The following is a 20,253-nucleotide window of genomic DNA, read 5'->3' on the forward strand; positions in this document are numbered from 1 at the left end:
ATGTAGATTTTCTGTGAAAGTCTGCTACTGCTAGATGAAGTGATAAAGTAGGTAAATGCTACTGAAGTCAATAACTTCAAATTCCTGGGCGTGCATATATCAGCACACCGATACAATTGTAAAGAAGGCACATCAGCGACTATACTTCATAGAAACATAGAAAATAGGTGCAGGAGGAGACCATTCGGCCCTTCGATCCAACACCGCCATTCATTGTGATCATGGCTGATCGTCCCCAATCAATAACCCGTGCCTGCCTTCTCCCCATATCTATTGATTCCACTAACCCCTAGAGCTCTATCTAACTCTTTCTTAAATCCATCCAATGATTTGGCCTCCACTGCCCGCTGTGGCAGGGAATTCCACAAATTCACAACTCTCAGGGTGAAAAAGTTTTTTCTCACTTCAGTCTTAAATGGCCTCCCCTTTATTCTAAGACTGTGGCCCCTGGTTCTGGACTCGCCCAACATTGGGAACATTTTTCCTGCATCTAACTTGTCCTGTCCTTTTATAATTTTATATGTTTCTATAAGAACACCCCTCATCCTTCTAAACTCCAGTGAATACAAACATAGTCTTTTCAATCTTTCCTCATATGACAGTCCCACCATCCCAGGGATCAATCTCGTGAACCTACGCTGCACTGCCTCAATCACAAGGCTGTCCTTCCTCAAATTAGGAGACCAAAACTGTACACAATACTCCAGATGTGGTCTTACCAGGGCCCTATACAACTGCAGAAGAACCTCTTTACTCCTATACTGAAATCATCTTGTTATGAAGGCCAACATTGCATTAGCTTTCTTCACTGCCTGCTGTACCTGCACGCCAACTTTCAGTGACTGGTGTACAAGGCCACCCAGGTCTCGCTGTACCTCCCCCTTACCTAACCTAACCACATTGAGATAATAATCTGCCCTCTTGTTTTTGCCGCCAAAGTGGATAACCTCACATTTATCTATATTATACTGCATCTGCCACGCATCTGCCCACTCACTCAACCTGCCCAGGTCACCCTGCAACCTCCTAACATCTGCTTCTCAGTTCACACTGCCATGCAGCTTTGTGTCATCCGCAAACTTGCTAATGTTGCTCCTAATTCCCTCTTCCAAATCATTAATATATATGGTAAACAATTGCGGCCCCAACACTGAGCCTTGCGGCACTCCACTCGCCACTGCCTGCCATTCTGAAAAGGACCCGTTCACTCTTACTCTTTGCTTCCGGTCTGCCAACCAATTTTCTATCCACGTCAACACCCTATCCCCAATACCCCCAATACCATGTGCTCCAATTTTCAGTCAAAAAATTCCAGAAGATCAAAGGCTTTCTGAAAGTCTAGATACACTTTTACATTTACTGGCCCATCCCTCTTCATCCATTTTTCCAGCTTTTCTGGGTCTGATTGTTTTCTCTCTGTCTTCCTTAGTGAAGATAGATCCTCCAATCCACAAGAAATCCTGACCTGTTGAATTCTGATCTGCCATTTCTTTGTTTTTCCCATAATAATTTCAGACCCGTGTCTGGGGATTTATCCTTCAAGGGACCCCCATTTAACTTGAAAATTTCTTTCACTCTCTTTTTCCTCTGTAAGTATATCTAATTGTTTATGTCTTCCTTAGAAGACTGATTTACCTGTTCACTGTCCCATTCTTTATATTTTCACCCGGCCAGGGACTTCCCTATCATACTTCATCTTTTACTGTCCTTCAGCCCGTATTGCCCGTTTTGTTTCCTTCTGTTGTCCTGTGAAAGTTTCTCAATCCTCTGGCTTCTGGCTACTCTATCCCTAACTTCTTTTGTCAGCCACAGTTGCCTCCTACTCCACTTAGAATCTTTCTTCCTTTGTGGAATGAAATGATCCTGCATCTTCCGGATTATGCCCATTGCTGTTCCACCGTCATTCCTGCTAGGATCCCTTTCCAGTCTACCTTGGCCAGCTCCTCCCTCATGCCTTCATAGTCTCCTTTGTTCAACTGCATCACTGACACTTCCGATTTAACCTTCTCCTTCTCAAATTAAAAAACTAATCATATTATGATCACTACCTCCAAGTAGTTTCTTTATCTCTACTTCTCTTAGCAAATCTGGTTCATTGGACATCACTAAATCCAGAATTCTCTTTTCTCTGGTCGGCTCCATTACAAGCTGCTCTAAGAATCCATCTCGGAGGCATTCTACAAACTCTCTTTCTTGGGGTCCTGAACCAAATTGATTTTCCCAGTCTACCTGCATATTGAAATCCCCCATCACCACAGTGGCATTTCCTTTGTTACATGCCAGTTTTAACTCCTGCTGCAACTTATACCCTACATCCAGGCTATTATTTGGGGGTCTGTAGATAACGCCAATTAGTGTCTTCTTGCCTTTGCAATTCCTCAACTCAATCCACAGTGACTACCTCGTCAGTCCCTTTGTCTTCCCTCGCAAGGGACTGAATTCCATCCATCACCAGCAGAGCTACCCCCCCCCCCCAAGTTCCCATGCCCGATCCTCCCAGGCCCGATCCACCTGCAGCCACGTCTCAGTAATCCCCACAATGTCATATCTACCAACCTCTAACTGAGCCTCAAGCTCATCTACTTTACTTCTTATACTTCGCGCATTCATATATACTTCGCTCATACTTTTAATTCCTTACGCATCTCACCTTTCACATCGATCCCTATTACACTGGGCCATACTCTCCTATCCCTTTGTGAGCTTTCTTTCCCGTTAATTCTGGGGTCATTAACTATCCATTTACTTCCTTTCCCTTTAACTCCATCCTTGACGATCCCATTTGACCCCCCCTCCCTTATTTAGTTTAAAGCCACCTGTGTAGCAGTGACAAACCTGCCTGCCAGAATGCTGGTCCCCCACCTGTTAAGATGCAATCCATCCCTTTTGTACAGTTCCCCCTTACTCCAAAACAGATCCCAGTGGTCTAAGAATCTAAATCCCTGCCCCGTGCACCAGTTCCTCAGCCACACATTCAGGTCCTGTATCTCCCTGTTCCTGCTTCCTAACACGAGGAATTGGAAGCAAACGACCCTGGATGTCCTGCTTTTCAGCACTTTTCCGAGCTCTCTAAAGTCACGCTTCATCCCCTTCTTTCCGACATCATTTGTGCCGACATGCAGTACCACTTCCGGCTGTTCACCTTCGCCCTTGAGGATTTTCTGCACTCTGTCTGTGATATCCTGGATCCTGGCACCAGGGAGGCAGCACACCATCCTCGCATCCCGTTTGTTGCCGCAGAAACCCCTGTCCATACTTCTCACAATGGAGTCTCCAACTACCATGGTGTTGCCTGACATCGGCCTCTTCCTGAGAAGATTACGAAGATTCGGCAATGTCGAAGAGGATTCTCCTAAACCTCTACAGGTGCATGGTAGAGAGCATTCTGACTGGCTGCATCATGGCCTGGTTCGGCAACTTGAACATTCAGGAGCGAAAAGACTACAAAAAGGTGTGACCACTGCCCAGTCTATCACCGGCTTTGACCTCCCCTCCATCAAAGGGATCTATCGTAGTCGCTGCCTCAAAAAGGTAGCCAAAATCATCAAGGACCCACACCAACTTGGCCACACACTTATCTCACCACTGCCATCAGGAAAAAGGTACAGAAGCCTGAAGCCTGTAATATCCAGGTTCATGAACAGCTTCTTCCCCACAGCCATCAGGCTATTAAACACAACGAATAAGCTATGAGCTCTGAACTGCAAAAAACGATATTATTATTTGTTATTTGCACAATATTTGTTATTTATTGAACCTTTTCTTTTTTTTTCCCCCGTTATATACAATGTTTACATATTCACATATTCGGTTGTGCTGCAGCAAGTAAGTATTTTATTGTCCCATCCGGGACATATGACAATAAAACACTCTTGATCTTGACTCTTGATGTTTACACATGTGTTTTAACTCCAAGAGAGATATTTGCTCCCTTTGTTTCAGGTAACAGGTAACAGTTCGTAGGTCACGGGGCGATCATAGTGGGGAAAGGCTTGCAAGCACACTGGCTGTGGGTGGCGTGAAGTGCAAAATTGGTAGATCTTAGGCCAGTTTAGGGTTTTGAACTAGGAGGTGTTGAGTTCATATTGCTGGGGAAGTAGTGATTGAGATAGTGAAAGAATGGACAGTGTCATGAGCTTATTTGCTGGTAGAGACTCTGGCTCAAATTGGGCCTGTTTATGATAGGTTTAGATTTAGGTTTATTTTTGAAAGAGGTACAGTGAAATGTTTTGCTTTGCATGTTATCTGACCAAACCAGATAATATTATACATAAATACAATCAAGCCAAACTCAAATACAATATGTAGAACAAAGGGAAAATGCAGAGTGCAGAACAAAGTTCACAGCATTGTAGCGCTGAAGTGGAGGATGCTGAGGTGTTCTCCACATTTCAGGTAGTCCTTGCTTTCTCCCTCTTTCCCCTCCCCTTCCCAGCTCTCCCACAACCCACTGTCTCGGCCTTTTCCTTTCTTCTTCCCGTGCCCCCCCCCCCCCCCCACATCAGTCTGAAGAAGGGTCTCGACCCGAAACATCACCTATTCCTTCGCTCCATAGATGTTGCCTCACCCGCTGAGTTTCTCCAACATTTTTGTTAATTAATTAAGTAATGTCTTCATAACAGACCCTTTTTGGGAAGAGAGATCATAGAATCAAAGAATGTCATATATAGATTGTAATTGAATAAAATACTGTACAGCGCCCTCCATAATGTTTGGGATAAAGACCCATCATTTATTTATTTGCCTCTGTATGCCACAATTTGAGATTTGTAATAGAAACAATCACATGTAGTTAAAGTGCACAATGTCAGATTTTATTAAAGGCCATTTTTATACATTTGGGTTTCACCATGTAGAAATTACAGCAGTGTTTATACATAGTCCCCCCATTTCAGGACATCATAATGTTTGGGATGCATGGCTTCACATATATTTGTAATTGGTCAGGTGTGTTTAATAATAATATCTTTTATTGTCATTGCACATAAGCGCAACGCGATTTGGTATGCAGCTTCCAACCGGTCATAACCTAAATAACTAATAAAATTTGGATTTAGATATTGATATCCCGAGAACATGGATTGTAATAGAACAGTGAAACAGTCAAAACAGTTCAACAGACTAAAGTGCAGATGTGTCTGTGCGACGTGACCATCTTAGGGAGACAGTCCAGGGGGGGTGGGGGGCACTCAGCAGGGCCGGTTCAGAGCCGCTATAGCTCTGGGAATGAAGCTGTTCCTGAGTCTGGAGGTTCGGGCGTAGAAGGCCTTGTAACGTCTGCCGGAGGGAAGTAGTTCGAACAGTCCATTACAAGGGTGTGAGGAGTCTTTATGGATGCTGATGGCCTTCTTGAGGCATCGTGTGTGGTAGATGCCCTCCAAGGCTGGTAGCTGTGTCCCAATAATCCTCTGCGCTCTGTGGACGACGCACTGAAGAGCTCTCCTCTCCGCCTCCGTGCAGCTGAGATACCACACAGAGATGCCATACGTTAATATGCTCTCTGTGGTGCAGCGGTAGAAGGTTGTCAGCAGCTGTTGGGGCAGACCAGTCTTTTTTAATGTCCTCAGGAAGAACAGTCGTTGCTGTGTCTTCTTGACCAGCGCAGCGGTGTTGGTGGACCATGTGAGGCCCTCTGAAATGTGAGTGCCCAGAAACTTAAAGCTGGACACTCTCTCCACACTTTCCCCGTAGATGGAGATTGGGCGTATTCTCCATTATGGGACCTCCTGAAGTCAATAATCAGCTCCTTGGTCTTGGAGGTGTTTAGTGACAAGTTGTTACGTGCAAACCAGTCCGCCAGGTTCTGCACCTCCGCTCGGTATTTTGTTTCATCACCGTTGGTGATCAGCCCAATCACTGTTGTGTCGTCTGCAAACTTCACGATGGTGTTGGTGTCGAATGCAGGAACACAGTCATGTGTGAAGAGGGAGTAGAGCATAGGGCTCAGTACACAGCCCTGTGGTGTGCCAGTGCTCAGGGTGATAGTGGAGGACAGGTGCGGGCCCAATCTCACTGCCTGCGGTCGCTCCGTCAGAAAGTTCAGGATTTAATCACATATCGGCGAGCTGAGGCCTCAATGTAAGTATTAGAGAGCTCTCAGCATCTAGTCTTTCCTCCAGCCTTTCCATCACATTTGGAAACTTTTATTGCTGTTTATCAACATGAGGACCAAAGTTGTGCCAATGAATGTGTTATAAAACTGTTAGAGACATCAGCCAAACCTTAGGCTTCCCGAAATCAACTGTTTGGAACATCGTGAAGAAGAAAGCGAGCACTGTTGAGCTTACTAGTCGCAAAGGGACTGGCAGGCCAAGGAAGACCTCGACAGCTGATGACAGAAGAATTCTCTATAATAAAGAAAGATCCCCAAACACCTGTCCGACAGATCAGAAACACTCTTCAGGAGTCAGGTGTGGATTTGTCTATGACAACTGCCCACAGAAGACTTCATGAACAGAAATACAGAGGCTATACTGCAAGATGCAGAACACTGGTTAAGCCGCAAAAATAGGATGGCCAGGTTATAGTTTGTCAAGAAGTACTTAAAAGAGCAACCACAGTTCTGGAAAAATGTCTTGTGGACAGATGAGATGAAGATTAACTTATATCAGAGTGATGACAAGAGCAAAGTATGGAGGAGAGAAGGAACTGCCCAAGACCCAAAGCATACCACCTCATCTGTGAAACACGGTGGTGGGGGTGTTATGGCCTGGGCATGTATGGCTGCTGAAAGTACTGGCTCACTTATCTTCATTGATGATACAACTGCTGATCGTAGTAGCATAATTAATTCTGAAGTGTATAGACACGTCCTATCTGCTCAAGTTCAAACAAATGCCTCAAAACTCATTGGTCGACGGTTCTTTCTACAGCAAGACAATTCAATTCAATTCAATTCAAAGCACTTTATTCGTCCCCGAGGGGCAATTTAAAAGGGCGCATTACAGTAGCTTTTTAAAAAGGGACACAATCAACAAACATAAGCAGCACGCATACTGCACAATCAACCAGCACACGCATTTCACAGACACACTGCACAATCACACAACACACACCGCACATCAACATTCAACACATAGTAATAGTTTTTAAAGTGCTTCCTGAGTGCTTCAATTAAAAAGTGCATATAGAAGGTTATTTCATTTCATATGTTCATGAGTCAGTGATCAGCATTAAAAAGCTGGACAGCCCTGGGGATGAAGGTTGCCTTCCTCCTGTGTGTCCAGCAACCCGGACAGCGGAGTCTGCGTCCTGAGGGGAGCCCCTCAAACTCAGGAAACAGGATGTGAGAGGGGTCCTGAAGAATCCTGCGTGTTAACTTTACAGACTGTTGGTCGCATAGGGCAGTGAGAGTTCGGACGGGCTGCTCAATGATTTTTGAGCAGACCTTGACCACATTCAACAGGCGGTTTCTGTTTTGCAGGGTGATGGAGTGGAACCAGCTAGTGAAAGAGAAGGTTATTACATTTTCAATTAATGCATAGTAGAATGTGGTGAGAATGTCTTTGTCAATCCCAAATGACTTCAGCTTCCTGAGTAGGTACTGTCTCTGATGGCACTTTTTAAGGATTTCCTCTATGTTAGAGGAAAACCTTAGCAGGTTGTCGAAGGCTGTTCCCAGGCATTTGTATACCTTCACTATCTCCACTGGCTCCTGCTCAAGACAAGACTTTTCACACCATACTATAAAGTCCTGCAGGGCTGAGCTGTGATGTTGTGTGTGGCTGGGAAGGAGAGACAGGAGAACTGTGTCATCAGCAAATTTTACAAAGTGGCAGTTTGGCTGGGTGGATCTGCAGTCATCAGTGTAGAGAATGAAGAGAAGTGGGGAGAGGACACAGCCTTGTGGAGAGCCAGTGAAGGTGAAGAGGGTGTCGGACAAGGTGTGGTTCACCAACACCCTCTGTGATCTGTTGGTGAGGAAGTCTATAATCCACAGAGTGAGTTGCTGGTTGAGGTGGAAGCGGGTGATGAGCTTCTCAGCCAAAATATGTGGCTGCATGGTGTTGAATGCTGATGAGAAGTCTGCAAACAGAAGTCTGGCTGTGGCCTTGGGGATTTCCAGATGCTTATGGATGATGAATATTTTTGCGTCATCGACACCCCTGCCAGCCTGGTAAGCAAACTGCAATGGATCCATCATCGAGCCAGTTGCCTTGGTGATGTGCTCCTTGATGATCCTCTCCATGGCCTTCATGATCAGGGAGGTGAGAGCCACCGGTCTAAGGTCATTCAGGACCTTGGTGGTGCCCTTCTTTGGGATGGGAACACTGTTGAGTTTTTCCACATCGCGGGGACTGTGCTGCTGGTTAAAGAGCCCTGGAACAGATGCTGGAACACACCTCCCAGCTGCTCAGCACAGTGCCATAGGGTCCACCCACAGATGTTGTCTGGCCCTGGAGCTGTGTTCTTTTTAGTCCTTTTGAGGGCTCTCACCACCTCTGATGTGTTGATGTTGAGGCCGGAGTCATCAGGTCTGAGTATGGAGACGATTGATTCTAGCTGGGTGCTATTGTCCTTTTCAAATCTGGTGTAGAAGGAGTTGAGATCATTCGGGAGTGAAGTGAAGCTGCTTCCTGCTACCTGAATGGGCTTGCGGCTGGTAGAGACAGAGTTCACTGCTGCCATGTTCTTGAGGCCCTGCCAAGCCGCACGGAGGTTCCCTTTTCCAAAGGTCTGCTCCACTTTGTTCTTGTATTTCAGCTTGGCAATTTTTATGGCCCGCTTGACCTCTCTGTTTACCTCCTTCTTCTCAGCTTCAGAACCGGTAAAAAATGTTCTCTTTTTCTTATTCAATATGTTTTTTAGATCTTTAGTCACCCAGGGTTTATTGTTAGGGAAGATTGTGACTTTCTTGGAGGGGATAATATTGTCTACACAGAAAGTGATGTATGCTGAGACTATATCCGCTTGCTCACTGATGTTGGTGGAGGAGGATGTGAGGGTATTCCAGTCTGTGGTTTCAAAACACCCTTGAAGCCTGTCAATACTGTCCGGTGTCCACTGTTTGATGTCCTTGATGACTTTCTCTGTTCTCTTTACCACAGGTGTGTAGGCAGGAACGAGCAGTATGCTGCTGTGGTCAGCAGAGCCTAGGGGAGGGAGGGAGACGGCTCTGTAGGCGTCTGGGACTGACCCATAGCATTTGTCCAGTGTTTTCCCTAGACGGGTGGTACAGTTGACATACTGGTAAGTGACTTGTCAATTGAACAGTGATTGAAGTCACCCATGATGAATTTGGGGGCGTCCGGAGATATCAGTTCGAATCTGTCGAGCATATTTCTTATATGTTCCGTAGCAGTGGATGCATTTGCTCTGGGGTGGATATAAACCAGAATGAAAAACAGTTGTGGGAATTCCCTGGGAAGGTAGAAGGGACGCAGGGAGACAGCCAAGAGTTCAATGTCAGGGTTGCACAGTTCTTCTCTGACAACAACTGTTTTGCACCAGCGTGGATTGATGTAGAGGCAGACACCACCGCCAGGGTGCTTGCCAGTCAGTTCAATATCACGGTCTAACCTTACATGAGACCCGAAGCCATCTATGTGCATGCTGTCACTGTTGTCACTCCCAGTCAGCCATGTTTCAGTGAAAGCAAGAATGGAAGCAGTCCGGTATTCATACATGTGAAAAACGTTAGATTGCAGTTCATCAGTCTTGTTACGCAATGAGCGCACATTAGCAAGGATCACTGAGGGAAGTGCACGGTGCTTACTTTCTCCTCGCCTAAGTCTTGCTTTAATTCCACCCTTCTTCTTCCTCCCCCGTCTCGTTACCTTCTTTCTATTGTTGTGCAGGGTGCCTGTCCGGTCGGTTGGGAGTTTACATTGTAGCTCCTCCGGCAACTTGTCTATGGCAGGGGCTTGGTGAGAGTGTAATTGCAGCTGAAGTAAAAAGTCCCTGCAGTAAGTAATCCGTTGGTTGTCCGGAAGAGTATATCCATATGATGCAGTGGGCAGTTAATCCAAGACGAACAGTAGAAGCATAAGAGTCCACAGTGTCCATGTGAAGTCCATACTTTGGAGCAGTGAACGCAAGAAGCTAGCTGGCTAATTAACGTTAGCTCGTTGGTCCGGTGTGTGTGTGTGTGAGGTAGTGGCAGCGCCCGCACAAACACATCACGAAAGTACTGAACTATACGGCAGCAATTAACCGTCAATCGATACCCGATGTACTTAAAACGAAACAAAACACTCTCTCAACTCACGTAACGTAACGTAACGAAGAGACAAACATTCAAAGCTACTCTCTGCACCGACCGGTCGACCGCACGAGCAGTGACCCGGAGACAATGATCCCAAACATACTGCTAAAGCAACAAAGGAGTTTTTAAAATCTAAAAAATGGTCAATTCTTGAGTGACCAAGGCAATCACCCTATATAGCCAATTGAGCATGCTTTTTATATGCTGAAGGAGACTAGCCCTTAAAACAAGCACAAGCTAAAGATGGCTGCTATACAGGCCTGGCAGAGCATCACCAGAGAAGACACCCAGCAACTGGTGATGTCCATGAATCGCAGACTTGAAGCAGTCATTGCATGCAAAGGATATGCAACAAAATACTAAACATGACTACTTTCATTTACATGACATTGCTGTGTCCAAAACATTATGGTGCCCTGAAATTGGGGGCTATGCATAAACACTGCTGTAATTTCTACATTGTAAACCAAAATGTATAAAAATGGCCGTTATTAAAATCTGACAAAGTGCACTTTAACCACATGTGAGTTTTTTCTATTACAAATTGTGGAATACAGAGGTGAAAAAATAAATGATGGGTCTTTTAATAAAAGGTTGGGAAGCACCAGCTTAGAGGATGGAACTGGAAATGAATGGGTAATAAGACAGGCACTGTTCCCAGGGTGGAAAGATTGAAAACGAGAGGGTAGAGATTTAAGGCGAGAGGAGAAAGTTTTAAAGGAGATTTACGAGGTACTTTTTTTTTACACAGAAAGTGGTAGTTCCCTGGAACTTGCTGTCAGAGAAAGTGATTTAAAAAGATATGATGGCAACATTTAAAAGGCATTTGGACAGGCACATAAATAGGCAATAGATGGAATGATATGGACCATGTGCAGGCAGATGGTATTTGTTTACATTGGCATCATGGTCAGCACAGAAGGACCTATTCCTCGGGTTCTATGTTCTATGTAAACATTTTGTCATCTCTCCAATGTTGAAGATGCTAAAAGCATCCAATAATAATTGAAGATTAAGGTGCAAAATCAAGAGAGTTTGATAAAACAATTATTGTCTCAAAGGATAATAGTTCCAGACAGGTCAATGGGACTAGAGATAGGTAAGGGCAGCAGTGGAAAGTTAAAAGACCTCGGTGTGAACTGCCGAGGTAGTCAGTTTCCAGCCCGGAGATGGGGCAGAGCAGAGCAGGTTTAAAAAAGCATGATTTGTTTTTCATTGAAAGACACGGCGGCCAAAAAGGAGAAGTGAAGGTATAGTGGTGTGGCTCATTAGGAGCGGTTGTGGTGAGGTGCAAGGGCTGTGTTTTGAGGGTAGGTTTTGAACCTTTGACTTGAGAGGCTTTGGGCAGGAGGCTGAGTAGAGGTGACCGCAAGATAAGGTTAGGTCTTATTTTGCGACTCTCTTCTTCACTCTGAGTGCAGGCAGGATGGAAATTAGGGCACGGATATGCTCCTCCTGCAGAATGCGGAAAGTCAGGAAAACCTCCAGTGCCCCTGAGGATTTCAGCTGCAGCTCTTGATAAACCACTTGAGGGAACGGGAGTTGCAGCTGGATGACCTCAGTTTCGCCCAGGAAAATGAAAGCTTCATAGATAGGGATTACAATGAGGTGGTCATACCAAAACTGCAGCAGAAAGTAGATGGGTGACTACCAGGAAATATAAATGGAGTAGGCAGAGAGTGCAGGATTCCCCGGTGGCCATTTCCATTGAAACCAAGCATATCATCTGAAGAAGGGTCCCATCCTGAAACGTCACCTATTCCTTTTCTCCAGAGATGCGGCCTGACCTGCTGAGTAGCTCCAGCTTTTTGTGTCTGTTTTGAACACCGTTGGGGAGATTGGATGTGCAGGAAAAAGCAGCAACAGCCATGTCTGTACACCAGGCCTGGCTCTGTGGCGGACCGGGTAGTTTATAGTCAGACTGGGTTACAGTGATAGGAGACTCTGTAACTGTGCGGTCAGCCCGAATAATGGGAGTGGATTCCCTTCATTTTCTCCTTTTGTCTCAAGAAACTCTGAAACAACCAAGGCAGCAGGTTTTTGGCACACCGTCGACTTGAGAGCTTCCTGCCAAGCCAAAGAAGAAAATGTACCTTGACACCAGCACTTACCCACGTCCGTGTCCATGCGGATTTGTTCCTCCAGGTCTTCTGATGATACATAATATTCGTATTCTTCACCTCCTGGAGGCTTAGGCTTGCATTTACCGAAGCAGCAGTTACAGCAGCAGCAGCAGAGGCAGCAGCAGTAAAAGCAAGTGATCACCCCACAGAGTACAAAGAGACCCTGATACAATGCAAAAAAAAAACACAATCAGAAATGACAATAACAATATAAAAATACTGCAGATGTTAGAAAACTGAACTAAAAACTGAAAGTGCTATAAATAGTCTGTGGGTCAGGCAGCACCTGTGATGAGCGAAACAGAGTTAAACGTTTGCCGATTGTTGACCATTTGCCACAATCGGTGATGGGCGAGATCTTGATCAACCAGACCTATGCCCCATGTTATCATACTCACCCCTCAAACACACCACCCCACAGTGGCACTGAACCTTTGCTGCTCTATCGATGCACTTGATCTCTGGGTCCTCCTGCTGCCCGTGAGATCGAATGGTCTACAAGAGGTGGCAGATCCTGCTGTAACACTGTCCTTTCAATACCTCAGTCCTGTCAAGAAACTTTTCCTCCAGAGATGCTATCTGACCCGCTGAGTTACTCCAGCACTTTGTGTCTATCTTCGGTATAACCCAGCATCTGCAGTTCCTTCCTACATAAAAAAACCTTTTCAACTATTTCTAAATGTCCAATAATCACAGCCATTTACAGAGCACTGAAATATATATAGCTAATTTAATACATGAACAATAATTTTGAAAAAGTAATAGCTTTACTTAAAACACAATTAAAATGGCATAATTTTTTTAATGAATATTAATTAAAAAGCAAAATGAAGAAACCACTTACCATTTCATTTCAGATTTCCAACCCATTTCAACTGAATGGCAAATAACCTCCCATGACTGGTATGTAATGAGCCCAGCAACACAGTGGGAGGGGAGGTGCACTGGTATCTGCCCTCCAGTGTCTTCCTGACTTCTGTGTTTTAATGCATGAGTGCAGACATCAGGAACACACTGTGTAGGAAGGAACTGCAGATGCTGGTTTACACCAAAGATGGACACAAAATGTTGGAATAACTCAGCATCTCTGGAGAGAAGGAATGGGCAGCGTTTTGGGTAGAGACCCCAAAGAAGATCTCACTGGCTATTCTTCTCAGAACTGCTCTCAAAAGCAAGGTATGTTAAACATGTTTCAGTCTAATACAGTATAATACAACAAGTCCTTCTCTGGTGCTTCTCCTATTCAGGGTTTGTGTGGGATTTTCAACCTGCTTCACGCTGGTGGCTTCCCATTATATTTTCAGTTTCTTGACTCCTCAGGCTTTAAAGCAGGCCACAGGTGGCACTGGGATTCCATCTGACTGGCTAGTGCTGCTATCACCGGTCACCAAGTAGCCCAGGATCATTGCACCAGTCAATGGAAAGGTCACTCCACCATTAGCAATCATGTCTTCTTTTCCCGTTCATAGAGAGTCATGGATACACACTAATGTATCATGGACAGAGAGATATACATGCATGGATACCATGCTCCATGTATCATGGACATACAGATATACACTCCATGTATCATGGAAGGGTGCAGCATAGAAACCGGCCCTCGATCCACTGTGTTCATGATGACCATCAGCATCCATTTATACTAATAGTCCGTGGGCCAGAGGGGCCTACCGTGCACCCCCCCCTATGATCATACTTCTTGGGTGTCATTTTGTTCATTGGCATCTCTCTTGTTGGAAAAATTATGTTCCCAAGAATAAAACTCATTTGGACCATGTTTTTTAACCCCTTATTTCAATCTATGTCAAAATTGTGTTTTATCACACTTTGCTCTCTTCCATCAGCCTATGTCAACCGGAAAGCAAATCCAGATTTTCGTGTGCGGCACTGGAAGCGTGAAGATGGGGATGAAGCATTCAAACTGCGTACAAGAAAAGATCTGCATGGATGCTTTCCCGGAAAGCGAGTGGTGAGAAAGATCAAGAGCTTCCAGCTTGGGCTGGATATGTCTCAGCAACAGGTGAGGTGCCTTCAAATGTGACCACAATTGACTACTATCCTGTGATCAATCATCCCATCACGGAGGTTAGTACAGTTCAAGAGTGTTTACGAGCTTCTGAAGAAGCAAGTCATGAGATTGGCCAAGAATATGTCATTGCAACATTCGACTTGGGTGTCTGCATGAAGGCAGATCCTCTCATGTGGAGTCATCCTGCACAGGACAAGAAACACATTGTGTTGATTGGCACATTCCATGTCATTTGTGCAAACTTCAAAATGGAAAGAAAATGTAAGGATCCAGACTTCAGGATGTCGTCATGGAATCAGGACTCATGTCTACTGGTTCTATGAAAGGTGTTAGACAATAGACAATAGACAATAGGTGCAGGAGTCGGCCATTCGGCCCTTCGAGTCAGCACCGCCATTCAATGTGATCATGGCTGATCATCCCCAATCAGTACCCCGTTCCTGCCTTCTCCCCATATCAACTGACTCCGTTATTTTTAAGAGCCCTATCCAGCTCTCTCTTGAAAGCATCCAGAGAACCTGCCTCCACCGCCCTCTGAGGCAGAGAATTTCACATACATGGAGACCAAACATCTTAAGTAAGTAAGTTTATTGGCCAAGTATTCACATAGAAGGAATTAAACAGAGATTGGTCAGATACAGTGAGAAATCATGTGAAATAATCACTGAATTTTATTTTAAATGGATGTACCTGCATGTTATACTGTTTAGTTTGGAGATACAGGCAGATAATTCACTGAGTTTAACACCGACCAGCAATTTTATTATTTTCCTATTTGTCAATTTGTGCACCATTATTTGGTGGCCAATCAACCGCTGTCTCTAAGGGGGTTGCGTCCAATCATCAACCAGCTTGCCTTAAAATTCCCGTCCAATCAACAATTCGGTCTCCTCCCGTCCAATCAACCACTGTTTCCAAGGGCATTGTGTCCAATCACATAATGCAATTTTATGATAATTAGCAGCTACGGTAAAGGTTGGAAGCCAGTGGAGCTACTGACAGTCAAATGGGAGCAGGAGTGATTAAGACAGTGTATAATCCATAGCACCATAGTGTACAATTTGATCATATATACTAAATAACAGGGTTGACAGACCTTGGCTGGGAACCTGGGGCTCACCAAAATTGTTTCCAATTGGGCCACGCACCTCCTAAGGCCGGCCCTGCCTGTACCCTACTCCATTGGTACATCAGACAACTTCTTTGCAAAGACTGATAAATCCAAGGGCCTACGCTACCTATTGAAAGATGTAGACAACTCACAACCTCCTGCCAGTAACAAAATATTGATAGTGAAAGATGGCAATGCTGCATTCTACTATCTCAAAGAGATTCCTGCAAACTTCAAAGAGATTGGCATCAAAATCTTCAATGCATTGTCATCTAATGATGTAGTCTTCAGTACAGATATGTACAAACCAAATTCAGTGAAGTCAAGTGAATGGACACGGCGTGGGTGTGCGGAGAAGAGAATAATCAAAGGAGGAAAGACCAAAAATACCAAGAGATTGGAAGCAGTACTTGACCAAGGATGAGAACAAGAAACAGCTCATGGAACTTCTTCTTGATGTGTGGAGTGAGCATGACATGGCAAAGAGGCTACATAGAAGGAAGGTGATCTTCGTTAAAGAAGGAGAGGCCACACTTCATACTTCTCAGAATGGGAAAGAGACACCGCAGTCTAAGATTCAATCCCTGAAGTCAAAGCAAGAAGAAGCAGACTCGTTAGTGAACATATACTGCAACTATGGCAAAGAGCAAGGATTTGACCACGTGCAAGTCAAAAGCCCAGACAGCCATATTTTTTTTCATATTGCTTCACTATGCAAATTGCATTCAAGACACCACATTCTTCTTTGACACATGGAGAGGCAACAGGCAAAGGCTAATAAATGTCACCCATTTTGCAAAGCAGTCCTCCTCAGAATACTGATCAGCATTACTTGGACTGCATGCGTTCTCAGGCTGTGACTCAACAACTGCTTTCAAAGGAATCAGCAAAGTCAAGCCAATCAAACTGATGTAACAGTGTAACAAATTTGTGAAACCCCTGGCAGAGCTTGATGATTTTCATAGAGTTGAAGATGATTTAGTAGATTTTTATGTATCTTTGCTAAGAAACAGACTCAATTGCAAGTACCAAATTCACAGACCCCAAAAAAGAGGGCAACATTTTGACATATATTAAAAAAAAGAAAGAGTTTTTTCATGGGAACACATTTTCTTGACAGAAGAGATACCAATGAACAAAATGACACCCAAGAAGTAGGATCATAGGGAGGGTGGACAGTAGGCTCCTCTGGCCCATGGACTATAATCTCAATTCATTCTCCCCACATTCCCATCAACTCTCCCCAGATCCTATGATTGGGGGCAAATTATAGTGGCCAAATAACCTACGATCCTCCATACGTTTGGGATGTGGAAGGAAACCAGAGCAGCCGAGGGAAATACTACACATTCACAATGGAAGACAACACTGGTAGTGAGGATCAAACCTAGGCTACCGGAGCTATGAGGCAGCTGTGATAGTAGCTGTGGCCTTGTGCTGCCCCAAAGGCATCCTAGGTTCTGAAATATCCTCTCTACCTCTCCGTCCAACTTCATCATGTACCTTAAAACTTACTTCTCTGACAAGCTTTTCATTGAGATAGGATCAGTAGCAAATTTGTCTGATGATGATTACTTGAAGCATCCAGAGATATATTGAAGTGTTAGAAGTGCTGACAAGCTATTGGAGTTGAATCATCATCATTAAATTACAGTTTCCTGCTTTTTGAATTCTGATCTTCCATAGAAAGTATATATTTAGACTGCCATTATGTACAATCATCAAAGCCAGCAGCAGTGGTGGGTGTATGGAACAAGCTCCCAGAGGAGGTAGTTGAGGCAAGGACTATTCCAACATTTAAGAAGCAGTTAGACAGGTACATGGATAGGACAGGTTTGGAGGGATATGGATGAAACAATGAATGAATGTTAGCAGGTAGGACTAGTGTTGCTGGGACATGTTGGCCGGTGTGGGCAAGTTGGGCAGAAAGCCCTGTTTCCACACTGTATCACTCTATAACTCTAACCGTAAGATTTCGTTGTGCCTTAAAACAGGGAGGAAAAAAATATTACCTTTGCCCACGGGCTACACAGCATGAAATACGTGTTCACATTCTCTTCGCCAAACTGTTCCGCTATGTAAAGACCTAGGGAGCCATATTTGTCGTAAATGTTCCGTTTTGAAATATCCGTCAATATTGAATGAGCATTGTTGATCTCTTTGAACTTGTCAGAGGCATCTGGATTGTCGAGGTTTTTGTCCGGGTGGTGTTTCAAAGCAAGTTTCCTATGGATGAATAACAAAAGTAATAGGACCAGGAGATGTCCGTCAATCAATGACAAGAATTTTAAATATATCTTAAAATTAGATGAATTATTACTTACTGTATCTGTTTGAATTATTAGAAACATAGAAAATATGTGCAGGAGGAGGTCATTCGGCCCTTCGAGCCAGCACCGCCATTCATTGTGATCCTCCCCTATCAATAACTGACTTCTCCCCAAATCCCGTGATTCCACTAGCCCCTAGAGCTCTATCTAACTCTCTCTTAAATCCATCCAGTGACTTGGCCTCCACTGCCCTCTCTGGCAGGGAATTCCACAAATTCACAAATCTCTGGGTGAAAAAGTTTTTTCTCACCTCAGTCTTAAATGACCTCCCCTTTATTCTATGTCTGTGGGCCCTGGTTCTGGACTCACCCAACATTGGGAACATTTTTCCTGCATCTAGCTTTTCCAGTCCTTTTATAATTTTATATGTTTCTATAAGATGCCCCCTCATCCTTCTAAACTCCAGTAAATACAAGCCTAGTCTTTTCAATCTTTCCTCATATGACAGTCCCACCATCCCAGGGATCAATCTCGTGAACCTACGCTGCATTGCCTCAATCACAAGGATGTCCTTCCTCAAATTAGGAGACCAAAATTGTACACAATACTCCAGATGTGGTCTCACCAGAACCCTATACAACTGCAGAAGAATTTCTTTACTCCTATACTGAAATCCTCTTGTTATGAAGGCCAACATTCCATTAGCTTTCTTCATTGCCTGCTGTACCTGTAAGCCAACTTTCAGTGACCGGTGCACAAGGACGCCCAGGTCTCGCTGCATCTCCCCCTTACCTAACAACCTAACCCCATTGAGATAATAATCTGCCCCCCCTTGTTTTTGCCGCCTAAGTGGATAACCTCACATGTATCTATATTATACTGCATCTGCCACGCATCTGCCCACTCACTCAACCTGTCCAGGTCACCCTGCAACCTCCAAAAATCCTCTTCACAGTTCACACTGCCACCCGGCTTTGTGTCATCTGCAAACTTTCTAGTGTTGCTCCTAATTCCCTCTTCCAAATCATTAATATATATGGTAAACAGTTGCAGCCCCAACACCGAGCCTTGCGGCACTCCACTCGCCACTGCCTGCCATTCTGAAAAGGACCCGTTCACTCCTACTCTTTGCTTCCGGTCTGCCAACCAATTTTATATCCATGTCAACACCCTACCCCCAATACCATGTGCTCTAATTTTGGTTACCAGTCTCCCGTGCGGAACGTTATCAAAGGCTTTCTGAAAGTCTAGATATACTACATCCACTGGCACCCCTTCATCCGTTTTACTTGTCACACCCTCAAAAAATTCCAGAGGATTAGTCAAGCATGATTTCCCTTTCATAACTTGGACAAATCATTTTACTGCTATCCAAATGCCCCATTATTACCTCTTTAATAATTGACTCCAGCATCTTTCCCACCACTGAAGTCAGGCTAACTGGTCTGTAATTCCCCGTTTTCTCTCTCTCGCTCCAGTATTAATTTGATGCTGCAATTGTATGCAGGTACAGCAGGCAGTGAAGAAAGCTAATGGCATGTGGGGACTTCATTTCAAGAGGATTTCAGATTCAGATTCAGATTCAGATTCAGATTCAATTTTAATTGTCATTGTCAGTGTACAGTACAGAGACAACGAAATGCATTTAGCATCTCCCTTGAAGAGCGACATAGCAAACGATTTGAATAAAAAATAATAAGTAAGTGTCCGGGGGGGGTGGTGGTGATGGTGATTGGCAGTCACCGAGGTACGTTGTTGAGTAGAGTGACAGCCGCCGGAAAGAAGCTGTTCCTCGACCTGCTGGTTCGGCAACGGAGAGACCTGTAGCGCCTCCCGGATGGTAGGAGGGTAAACAGTCAATGGTTGGGGTGTGAGCAGTCTTTGGCGATGCTGAGCGCCCTCCGCAGACAGTGCTTGCTTTGGACAGACTCAATGGAGGGGAGCGAGGAACCGATGATGCGTTGGGCAATTTTCACCACCCTCTGCAATGCCTTCCGGTCGGAGACAGAGCAGTTGCCATACCATACTGTGATGCAGTTGGTAAGGATGCTCTCGATGGTGCAGCGGTAGAAGTTCACCAGATCTGAGGAGACAGATGGACCTTCTTCAGTCTCCTCAGGAAGAAGAGACGCTGATGAGCCTTCTTGATCAGAGTAGATTTGAGTTTAGAAGCAAGGAGGTCCTACTGCAGTTGTACAGGGCCCTGGTGAGACTGCACCTAGAGTATTGTGTGCAATTTTGATCTCCTAATTTGAGAAAGGACATTCTTACTATTGAGGGAGTGCAGTGTAAATTCACCAGGTTAATTCCCCGGATGGTGGAACTGACACATGAAGAAAGAATGGGTCGACTGGGCTTGTATTCACTGGAATTTAGAAGGATGAGGGGATCTTATAGAAACATATCAAATTATTAAGAGATTGGACAGGCTTGAACAGGAAAAATGTTCCGCATGTTGGGGAAATCCAGAACCAGGGTTCACAGTTTAAGAGTTGTGAATCTGTGGAATTCTCTGC

General features: G+C 44.6%; 1 protein-coding gene across 3 annotated transcripts in view; it reads right to left on the reverse strand.

Moving 5' to 3' along the window:
• Window positions 1-20,253, reverse strand: part of LOC129696253 (dnaJ homolog subfamily C member 5-like) — a 156,571-nt gene that overhangs the window by 11,439 nt on the left and 124,879 nt on the right. For all 3 annotated transcript variants that reach the window (XM_055633978.1, XM_055633977.1, XM_055633976.1), the window contains 2 exons: window positions 17,480-17,693; window positions 12,316-12,490 (listed from right to left, as the gene is read on the reverse strand). In XM_055633978.1, the coding sequence (XP_055489953.1) occupies window positions 12,316-12,490; window positions 17,480-17,693 (389 nt within the window). The remainder of the gene's footprint in view (window positions 1-12,315; window positions 12,491-17,479; window positions 17,694-20,253) is intronic.

This window comes from Leucoraja erinacea, chromosome 4, assembly GCF_028641065.1.
Source record: "Leucoraja erinacea ecotype New England chromosome 4, Leri_hhj_1, whole genome shotgun sequence".
NCBI lineage: Eukaryota > Metazoa > Chordata > Chondrichthyes > Rajiformes > Rajidae > Leucoraja > Leucoraja erinaceus.